Source organism: Pelophylax lessonae (genome assembly GCF_965119305.1).
Source record: "Pelophylax lessonae genome assembly, chromosome: 6".
Classification (NCBI taxonomy): Eukaryota; Metazoa; Chordata; class Amphibia; order Anura; family Ranidae; genus Pelophylax; species Pelophylax lessonae.
This window is the reverse complement of record NC_138773.1, coordinates 65,623,333-65,634,761: the sequence shown is the minus strand read 5'-3', so window position 1 is coordinate 65,634,761 and position 11,429 is coordinate 65,623,333. Positions and strand designations below refer to the sequence as shown.

Below are 11,429 nucleotides of genomic sequence, written 5' to 3'. Positions count from 1 at the left end.
CAATTGCTCCGTGGAAGGGATTCTTCCATCATCTCTGACTGTGTCGATAGGGGAATCGAGCATGGTTGCAGGAAAGAAAATCACTCCATCTATGGCCAGTTTTAGATGCACTAGTAGATTTAGATACACTAACGAATTGAAGCCAAATTCCAGATCGCACTGCAGTTACAGCTTTTGGTTTAATCCTGCTTTAAATCCACTGGCGTTCCTGAGAGGACATCCACAAACAGGTGCCATCAACAGGACAAGAGTATAGGTCTGAATTCATGGTTTCTTCTACTGAAAATGATAATGGTCACCCTTATATGTCACCTATGGGCTTCACAATACTTACAACTACATTTAAATAACGGAATTTAAATTTTGCTGTCACATCAGCTGTAATCTCCAGACAAAAAAATAAAAAGATTAGGAAGGAAGTAGTGCCAAACCTTGTACTGAATAATATTTGCTCATCATAATAAAAAGAAACAAACAAGCACGCTGTCAATGAAGTTTGAACTTTGGAGGCTGAGGGCATGCAAATTGATAAAGAACACCATTCCATGCTTATAGCCAGACTTCCACAGACATTTGGAAACCCTTACGGTTTACAAAGCCCTTAGCATCAGGAATAATGTTTTCGGTTAGGTCTAGTTAGGGGTATTGAAAGCCAAAATGTCTTGAGTTTGCCAAATTTGCCAATTTGAAGTCAGTGTGATAGGAATACCATGCCCGGGTCACTTTTCTGTATGTCAAAACATGATTTCTGACAGACCTGGAAAAACAAGAAAGAGGGATGACAGTTATCAGGAACAGGCATGAGAACCTTTTATATAAGTGGTCGTCCTTTTAATTTGGCAAGACAAAAACAAATCCCAGGTCCTAACATAGGAGCAAGGATAAATATGCAAGTTAAAGTGATTGTAGAGATTGCAAATAAAAAAACAAACTTGTTATATGTATTTGCTCTGTGCAATGGTTTTGCACAGAGCAGCCCCAATCCTCCTCTTTTTAGGTCCTGCTACAGAGGTTCTGGCTCCTCCCCCCGAGTGCCCTTAGTAGCAAGCCACTTGCTATGGAGGCACTCGAGCAGGCTTACTCCCAAGCAGCGCTCCTGTGAATTGATATTGTCCCTTCACACACAGAGCACAGCTCAGTCCTGCCCCCCCCCTCTCCCCTCATTGGCTCACTGGCTTTAATAGACAGCAGCAGGAATTAAGGGCTCCTTCTGCTGTTTGAGCCAATGAGGAAAGAGAAACCCAGGAGAGTTGCTGCTCTCATGCACATACCTGGATCAAGATGGGGTTCAGGTAAGTATAAGGGGGAAACTTCACCCAGAAGGTTTTTTACCTTCATGTGTAGAATGCATGAAAATAAAAAACCTTCTGCCTTTAGAACCACTTTTTAAAAGGTTTTCTGTACATAGAAATGGTTTCTCCTTAAACTGAATCAGAGCTCAAAAAGTGAAGATTGGATATGTAGTAGATGATACCTAAAAATTTTAATTGCACCTAAACAGTTCCCTTCCCAATCTTCCTGAACAATAATAGTGCACCTACTGATATGTGAGTGTGCCTAAGCACTCCAGTGCCTAAAGCCCCACAGTTGTAAATCTACAGTATGAGATTTAAAACTGTAGTGAGTCCGCTTTTTGAATTATACCTACAGGTAGGCCTATAATAAGGCTTACCTGTAGGTACAATAAATATCTTCTAAACATGCACCGTTTAGGAGATATTTACTTTAGTAGCAGCTAGTGATGGGACGGTGTCATCCATTCAGAGCCCTGTGCTGCAGCTGTGACTCCCATGCGCATGTGCGGGAGTGACGTCATCGTGGTTGGGCCATTCAAACAGCCAAACCTGGGAACCTGGAAGGAAGACTGGGTGAACATGGAAGCCCCCGTAGCAGTGACAGCGAGCTGCTGGAGGGCTTTGTTTTAAGGTAAGTCTGTCATAATGTGCTTGTATGAGGAGCATACTAGCACATTTTGCTGCAGGGCCCCAATTTCTTTTTTTTAAAGGCTTAGTTTTTTAGTTTTACCAAAAACCATAGAATATGAGGTCAAATCTAAACACGTTCAATTTGTATCCAATCAGGCAGACCCTTGCACTACATAGCTGAAGATAAATCTAAAGAAAATTGTACAAGAACATTGAATAATGTATGGGCAGCTCAAGTTCACCTTTTGGGAAAAAATAATAAAATGCACATGCAGTATTTATCCAGAAAAAAAAAATGCATTTATTATTTTTCCCCACGGGAGTCTTGAAAGCATTGCACCCTTGATCAGTAGATCACAGGTGCAATGCCAGGCTCCTGCAGACTCTCAGTATACCTCCTATACGGGCAGACAATAACTGACGAGTTGGAAGATCAATGATCTAGGAGAGCGCTCCCCAGCACCCTCGTAGTTCATTGAGATCTACAAGCCGCCTGCTGCAATGGGAGACGGCAGTTGTATTTCATGCATTCAAAGAACTCTGTATGAATGATGCGGCTGTGACCGCTAGAGCATGTTACACATTACATCCTAAATATGGGTGTAACATGCTCCCAAAGGTGACCTTATACTGCTGCCTCTGACTGCTAGTCTCGCTAGATGCTTGCTGTTCTCATTGCTGGGCGCTCTGACATAAGAAAGCAAAATGCTGTCTTTGTCTGTGTGTTGGCAACCATCTTGATAAAGGCAGGGATGAGACTCTCAGCACCCTGTAAGGCTCTTTCTGGATCTGTCATGCACATATATGTGCACTGAGCAGCTCAGTAGCCCTTTTGTCAAGAGGATTACATGCCCTCCCTTCCTTTGTTTTTCAATAAATGGAAGTGTTTTTAATGACTACTCTACGATAGTTTTGGGCTAGATTCTTTGTTTCTCCATCTTGAATCACCTACTAGCTTTTCAGCTATCTCAGATCTTTGCACCTAGGTTCCCAGCTCCGCCCACTGCTTTGACTACTGCTCTTGTAACTTGAATCTCTATAGCTTTATAAGTTGGTTGTATTTTTAGGGAAAAGCGGTACAAAAAAACTTCTTTAAAAGCGGTTCTTCAGTGACATGTGGAAAAACTATCTGAATGGTCCCGCAGCTTTCTGGGACCTGTGATGTGTACCAGAAGGCTGCATGGGAGGGGGGGGTGAACTTCTGCTCAAATCTGACCAGAAGTGGGAGTGGGTACCTGTCAAAATTAAGTATTCCCTCCCCCCCCCCCCCCTCAAAAAAAAAAAAAATTGTGCCAAACACAGAAGAGGAGGAGGAAGAGGAAGAGCGGAACTTCGCCTTTCGTCTCCATCTCTGAAGTAAGAAGACTCAATTGAGAGCGATCTTAAAACAAATGAAAAGTGGTCCACGATGTAGGCAGCAGTTCTTTTTTAAAATATGAGACGACAAAATGTCCTTACCCAAGTGTAATGAGTCTTTTGTACCCCAGCTAATACAGTAATGGAGTAGCAGCTGTTCCAGTAATTCCTTCTCATCTAAAAATTCCAGCTTCTCAATCCTGGGGGAAGGGAAACAAAATTATATTTTGCTCTTTTATTGCATCCATTTAGTGTCAACAAGCTGTGTACAGATTTACTGAGCACACGGACATCAATCCCTGCCGCTGATTACAGTCACATGTCCCCAGCACAAGTATACATCAGAGCATATAACCAAAGCAAATTAACATACCATTATAGGTTTAAATCAAGGGCAAAAGCTGGAGCCCCTAGAGAATATCAACATGCACACACCTGGGAAAAATATATTGGGGTTCATTTACTAAAGGCAAAATGACTGTGCACTAATTTTCCTTAGTAAAAGTGGTAAAGCTTCACTTTGTAAAGATTACCTAATCAAATGCAGGGGAAAAAAAAATATGGGATTTTTTACTTACCGTAAAATCCATTTCTCTGATGTTCATTGATGGACACAGCTTCTGGTATTAACATTGGGTATACTGCCCCCTACAGGAATAGGACACTAGGCAGAAAAAAAATTCTGGCTACACCCATGGGCAGTGCCAGGGGTTATACTCCCTCTCTCTGCTATAGCCACTCAGTTTTGGAACAAGCAGCGTCAGGAGAATAATAACTTCACAGAGGGGTGGGTGCTGTGTCCGTCAATGAACATCAGAGAAATGGATTTTACAGCAAGTCAAAAATCCCATTTTCTCTTTCGTTCATTGATGGTCACAGCTTCAGGTATTCTTAACCATTGGGACTTCCCAAAGCAGTGTTAAACATGAGGGTTGGGAAACAGCAAAAAATTCCCAAGGCTAAACATTACCCAACCAGGCAACAGGGGCTCAACCGAACAACTGGAGCCCACCTCAAAAAAAATACACCCTCAAAGAGAATCAGGTCCTCTTAAACAGCAGCCAGCAAAACCTTGCAGCCAAAGGAAGCATCCCCAGATGCCAACACATCCACTTTATAAGACTTTGTAAAAAAAGTGCACCGACGACCAGGTGGCTGCCTTGCAAACCTGCGTCACTGACACCTGATGACGGAAGGCCCAGGAGGCACTAAGCGCCATAGTAGAGTGCACCTTGACAGGGAAAGGAGGAATATGACCCCTTAACCACTTGCCGACCGCCGCACGACTATCTACGTGGGCGGTCAGCCCCTCACAGGCAAAGTGACGTAGGTCTACGTCGCTCGCCTGTGAGGGTTTAGGGAGCGAGCGCGCGCCGCCGGAGGCGCGCTCCCGCTCCCGCGTGGTCACGGACCCCCCCGCGCGTGTGACCGGCGGACCCGATCGCCGCCGGCCACTCTGCGATCGGCGGGGGAGAGGGAGAAAGTCAGGCAGCTTGTGTAAACAAGCTGCCTGTCATTCTCCTCTCTGTATGAGAGATGATCACATGGATCTACTATGTAGATCCATTGATCACTCTGCATACAGTTGAAGCCCCAGCCAATCACAGTTAGAAGCACGCCCCTAGGGACACACACAGCCCCTCCCTCTCAAATAAAGTTAACCCCTTCACTACCAGTGTATTTTTACAGTAACAGTGCATATATATAGCACTGATTACTGTAGAAATGTCACTGGTAACCCCAAAAGTGTCAAAAATGTCAGTCAAGGGTCCGATCTGTCCGCCGCATTGTCGCAGTACCGCAAAAAAAAAAAAATCGCAGATCGCCGCCATTACGCGTTAAAAAAAAAAAGAACAAAAATGACAAAAATCTTTCCCTTTGTTAGTAAACGCAATAACTTTTGCGCAAACCAATCAAAATACGCTTTTTGCGATTTTTTTTACCAAACATAGGTAGCATAAAACAAATTGGCCGAAAATATTAAAAAATTTTGATTTTTACATTTATTTTTGGGGGAATTTCATATAAAAAAAAGGGAAAAATATTGCTATTTTTGCAAAATTTACGCTCTTTTTTTGTTTATAGCGCGTGATCAAAAAAAAAAAAAAAAAAAAAAAAAAAAAAAAAAAAAAAAAAAAAATCGCACAGGTGATCAAATACCGCCAAAAGAAAGCTCTGTTTGTGGGAAAAAAAGGACGCCAAATTCGTTTAGGTACAGCGTCGCACGACCGCGCAATTGTCCGTTAAAGTCACGCAGTGCCGAATCGCAAAATACCCCCTGGTCAGGAAGGGGGTAAAATCTTCCGGGGCTTAAGTGGTTAAGGAATAGGCCTGAACTATCGCCTGTCTGAACCATCTAGAAATGGTCGCAGAGGAAGCGGACAACCCTTCATGAGGTCCAACATCCTGAAGAGAGGTACGCACCAGAGCTGTAGCCAAGGATCGTTGGAAGAAGACCACCAAGGCCGACACCTGGCCCTTGATAGTCCTCAAGGCCAACTTCTGTTCAATCCCCCGTTGAAGGAAGGTCAAGATCTGAGCCCCTGAAAAAGAGCGAGGAGGAACCCCAACCCATTCACACCACACAATGTACATCTTCTATGTACGATAGTAGATCTTCCAAGAAGTAGATTTCCTAGCTTTTAACAGTGTAAGTATCACTGATTTAGACAATCCCCTATCCTTCAGCACCTGGCTTTCAATAGCCAAGCCATCAAAACAAGCGACTGTAAAGCAGCCTGGAAGATTGGCCCTTGGGACAGCAATTCCTCCCTGAAAGGGAGTCTCTAAGGTGAGTCAGTGACCACCCTCACCAGGCCGGCGTACCAGGCCCGGCTAGGCCAGTCCAGGGCCACTAAAATTACCGGAATCCCTTTTGCCTTGATCCTGTAGAAGTATTGGCAGAAGCTTGAGAGGAGGGAAGGTGTAAATCAGATGATACTGACCCCACGGGGCCACCAGCGAGTCTGTTGTGTCTCCCCAAAGGATCCCCTGATCGAGCCACGAACTTATGTACTTTTCTGTTGAGCCGAGACGCCAACAGATCCACCTCGAGGGTGCCCCACCAGAGACACAACTGATGAAACACTTCCAGATGAAGAGACCATTCCCCCTGATCTAACGCCTGCCGACTGAGGTAATCCGCATGCCAATGTTCCACTCCGGGAAAGTTAACGACGGAGAGGCCTGGAACAAAATGTTCTGCTCACCTCAGAATGCCAGCTACCTCCAGAGCCGCCAGGACACTTCTTGTGCCCCCTTGGGGATTGACATAAGCTACGACTGTGGCATTGTCAGATTGAATGTGCACTGGACAACCTTGTAGACGATCCATCCAATATTCCAGGCACAGCCTGAGCGCTCATAAGTCAGGACATTAATCGGTAGTCTGGATTCTTATCGGTAGTCCAGACCCCGAGCAGAACTTCTGCCGAGGATGCCTCCCCCACCCCGACAGGCTGGCATCCGTGGTGACCACTGTCTAATACAAGGGTAGGAAGGATTTCGCCCTGCTGGAGCACCGGAGAATGAAGCCACCAAATCAAGAACTCGTACCCCGGCTCAGCTGGATTTGGTTGTCCAGAGACTGCGGATTCTTGTCCCATGTGATGAGAATCTCCCATTGCAGGGACTTCGTATGGAAATGCGCAAACTGGACTGCCTCAAAAGGTCGACACCATCAGGCCCAGCACCTGCATACAAGTTCGGAAGGACGACCATCTGCTGGTCAGCAGGAGACAAACTGCAACTTGCAGTGTCTGAAGTTTGTCCGGAGGAAGAAATACTCTGACTAAGGCCAAGTTCAGAGTCAGCCCCAGATAGTCTAGGTTCGTAGAAGGGACGAAGACCGACCTCCAAAGATTCACAATCCAGCCGAACTCCTTCAGCGTTTGTATGAGGATCTCCAGATTTTCCGCTAGCGCAGCAGAAGACTCTGCTCCCAGGGGAGATCGTATAAATAGCCCAAAAGCCGCAATCCCCCGTTGGCGCAACAATGCCAGTACCGGGGCCAACACTTTAGTGAAGACCCTGGGAGCGGAGACAAGACCAAATGGTAACGCCCCAAACTGATAATGTTCCTCTCCCACTGCAAAGCGGGGGAAGTGTTGGTGACCGACACATATTGGAATGTGAAGGTAGGTATCTTTGATGTGTATGGAGGTAAGAAAATTCCACTGATACAGTGACGCCACCACTGTGCGAATGGACTCCATCCTGAACTTCTGCACCTGCACAAAGCAGTTCAGCGCCTTAAGGTCCAGGATTGGATGCACCTTGCCCTCCTTCCTGGGGACTGTGAACAGGTTGAGTAAAACTCCTGAAAATTTTCCGCAATCGGAACCTGGGACAATCACCCCTTGAAGCAAGAGATCTTGCACAACCCTAAAGAAGGGCTGTAAGTGGACTGGGGACAGTCACACATTGGAAGCAAAGAACCTTTCCGAAGGGTGAGCACAAAACTCGATCTTGTACCTCGATCGTATGACTTTGTGGACCCACTTGTCTTGTACCAGGGAAGTCCATGGGTCCAGGAACCAGCGAAAATGTCCCCCCACTCCAGATATGGGCGAGGGCCGTATAAGGATAAGGATTTTGGGTTTTCACTAGCTGTAAGCCATAATCATCAAAATTAAAAGAAAGAAATGCTTGAAATATATCAATCCGTGTGTAACGCATCTATATAAAAAAAAAAATATGCGTTTCACTTTTTGAATTGAAACACTGAAATTAACTTTTGATATTCTAATTTTAGGAGATGCACCTGTAGATTGCTCCATCTACACTTACAGAATAACAACAGAATTGAGAGAGGACTCTCCCCAGCTGGCAACTGTAACCTTACAGCCAGCAACAGCAGCTGTCTGAATACCTGGACAGTGACTGCATCTGACAGTTTTCAATCAACGTTTCTTGAGCCAGGTGGTGCTAATAGGACCACCTATGGCTTGAATCTCAGCCGAGTAGCAGGAATGAGCCAAAATTTAAGGTGTGTATAGCTTTGTGTGTAAGGGTCCTTTCACACAAATGATCCGATCCAATCCGCCTGTCAGTTTTTAAGGAGGATCTGATCGGATCCTCCATGCATCCCTATGGGGCAGCGGATATCAGAGGAGACATCTCCAGTGACAACCGCTGCCATCCGACAGACGGTCCGCTCTCATCTGATTCCCCATAGAGAGCAGCGGGGCTCTGACCACCTCCTCTGTGTGCGGAGAGGGAGCTGTCACCTGCCTGCTCAGCGGGGATCAGTGTATCGACCCCCCGCTGAGCAGCACGGAGTCCACCAACGGAGCGGACCGTGTGAGAGGAACTTAAGGCTTAGTTCACCCTACACCCTAGCTACTGTCTATGCTAATCAGAGCTTACAACTATGCCTATCCTCTAGTAACATAAGGGCCCTTTCACACTGATGTTTTTCTGCGTTTTTCCCTTGCAAGTTGCAAGAAAAAGGTTTCCCTTTAAATCCTATGGGAATTTTCACACCACTGTGTTACCGATGCAGTGAGTTTTAAAAAGTTCTGCAGGCTGCATTTTTAGTGCAGTTTTGAAACCTGCACCAAAAACGTAGCTTCCCATTGAAATTAATGGAAATTGCAGTACAAACGTGGTAAAAAACGCACCACGGTTTTGCGGTTTTGAGTAACATGTCCATTTTTCACAGGTGCAGGCAACCCAAAAACCCACAGCAAATGCATCTGAAACACAGCAAAATCGTGGTAAAAACACATACGTTTTTTACCGTGATTTTGCTACAGAGCAGTGTAAAAGTACCCCAACTGTGAATCGCATCCGAATAACAGAAGTCCGACAGAAAAACTGCCACTGCTTTACATGGTTTGATCCCGTTTACCTACTGGGACTGAGCAACCGTTAGGATGAGCCTAGCAGTACAGGAGCGACACTGTCCTTTTCCTGAGGGCAGTGCATTGTGACTCTCTGGTCAGCACAAATGAGCCCAGTGGCAGCTACAAGAAAGGGAGCACAACCTGTACATGTTGTTCCCTCGGGCAAAAGACAGCCCTTCCTCCTTTAGTAAACCCTGGCCTAACTATTTCCTACCCTATCAAAAATGATTTTGCCTTTAGATATTCTTTACCCACATGACTGCTGCTTTGGACACAAATTTTATATAAATCAGGCCTATCAATTATTTCTACCCAGAAATGTTTACAACTTAGACGTCAATGGAGCTTTAAAGCACCTGAGGTTTTAACCCTTTCACTGCCAGGTCCATACGGCCCTAAAGAACTGCTTCCAGCTGGCCAGGTCCATATGCCGTACAGTCCTCACATTCCTCCTTGTATTATAAGCTCATGATCACTTCACGGACCATGAACTTATAGCAAAAACGTTCAGCAGACTCTGCTGAACAAAGTAATACCGGTTCTGATCATTCACTGATCAGAGCTATTCCCCCAAAAAGGTGCCCACCCCCCGCTGCTGCCACTCTGACATTTCTCCCCTAAATCACCCTAAAAGTACAGCCCTTCCCCACCTAACTAATCCATACAGCACCTCTCACTAACATACACCGCTCCCCCCCCCCCCCCAACTTGCAGCTTTCCTCCTCTGCCCTCCCACAGCCTTAATATGCTGCAGAGGGAAGAATGGAGGGAAGGGGATCATCTACATCCCCCCCCCCCACCAGCACTCTGACCCAAACATGTGTTTACCAGCCCCCTTCCTTTCCTAGGTGAACATAGTGAGTGATCGGTACCGATCACTCCTATGTTCAGCTGCCACGGTGGCATAGTAAATGTGTTTACTATGCTCCGGTTTATGAATGAATGGGAGCCTCTATGCAGAGACTACCACCCATTCATAGGTATTGCAGCTGAGCCTACTAAGAAAGGGACTGATCTCTCTTCAGTCCCTTTCTCTGTCAAGAAAAAAAAAAAAAAAATCCCTCCAAAAAAAGGAAGGACATTACAGGTCTGTGTAGACCCCTGATTTCTCTCCAAAGCTCCCCCCCCCCAAAAAAAAAAAAGTACAAAAATAAAAATGTATGGGTTTAGAAAAAAAAAAAAAAAAAAAATTGTAAAAAATAGAAAATCATCCTTTTACACAGGTGCCTCCATGGGATGGAATCCGCTTGCTCAGTGGGGGATCGCTCTGCTGATGACAGGTCCATATCCACACAGTCCCGCTCTCCTCTATGGGGAGACTGGGTGAAAACGGACCGACTGTATTTTCATCCGACCATATAAATATGACCACCATCCATCTGTTTTTTTTGCGGGCAGGATCAGACCGGAGATTGGCAGATGTCAGCAGACATGTTAACGCTTCTTCATAGGGGTGAATAGAGGGTCCGATCAGGTCAACCTGAAAAACTGACAGGCGGACCTGATCAGACAGCCCGTGTGAAAGAGCCCTAAGGATAGATTGGGACTTGCGTCTAAATCACCCTTGCCTCTGAAGCCCAAGGCTACGCTGTAGAGGCTACTGACAGACGGTGAGGAAGTGATGCAATTCCTCTTCAGCGACTGTTTTAACCCCATTTTTGCCAACAAATGTGCCGCAACTGCATGCATTGCCTGCAGTTGTGGGGCATTTGCAGAGCTTTCCTATTAATTTGAATGTGCAGCGTTCAGCAGGCGGCATTGCTACAAGTCAGGTTACTTTGCCACGGGCACAAAGCATTGCAGCCCCAGCATGTCAACACCCCCGTCCGCTGCCTATTGCAGCTTGAGGGGTGTGGTTGGTGGGTGGCAGAAAAGCAGCTCACTCAAGCATTTTTGCCACCCCTCCCCCAACCGTAAGTCTAAACAAAGCCTAAGGCCTTGATCACGTTGGGCATACTACCACAGGGTCATGTATAGATGCAGAGGGATGCACAGGTGTTCCATGCATCCCCATGCAGGCAGTGTCATTGTCAATTGGGACACAGTAGCTGCACAGGAATGCACAGGTGATCCCTGTGCAGGCAGTTCCATTCATGTCAATTGAGATGCAGCAGCTACAAGGATGCATCCACTGCTCCGAACTTGACATCCGTGTGGGTGTATGTTCCTGAATTCCCACTGTCTGCGTTTGGGGCCATGCACCTACACCAGCACAGATCTCAGATCTGCCCTTGTAGCTGCTGCATCCCAACTGACATGACTAGGTCTGCCTGCACAGGGATGCACAGTGAAGGTATACACG

General features: G+C 46.0%; 1 protein-coding gene across 2 annotated transcripts in view; it reads right to left on the bottom strand.

Moving 5' to 3' along the window:
• Nucleotides 1-674: 674 nt before the first annotated feature.
• The window catches only part of LCMT1 (leucine carboxyl methyltransferase 1), a 75,594-nt gene continuing 64,839 nt past the window's right edge, over nucleotides 675-11,429 (bottom strand). For both annotated transcript variants that reach the window (XM_082260975.1, XM_082260974.1), the window contains exons 10-11: nucleotides 3,384-3,481; nucleotides 675-757 (exon numbers count right to left, since the gene is read on the bottom strand). In XM_082260975.1, the coding sequence (XP_082117101.1) occupies nucleotides 735-757; nucleotides 3,384-3,481 (121 nt within the window). In that variant the 3' untranslated portion in view covers nucleotides 675-734. The remainder of the gene's footprint in view (nucleotides 758-3,383; nucleotides 3,482-11,429) is intronic.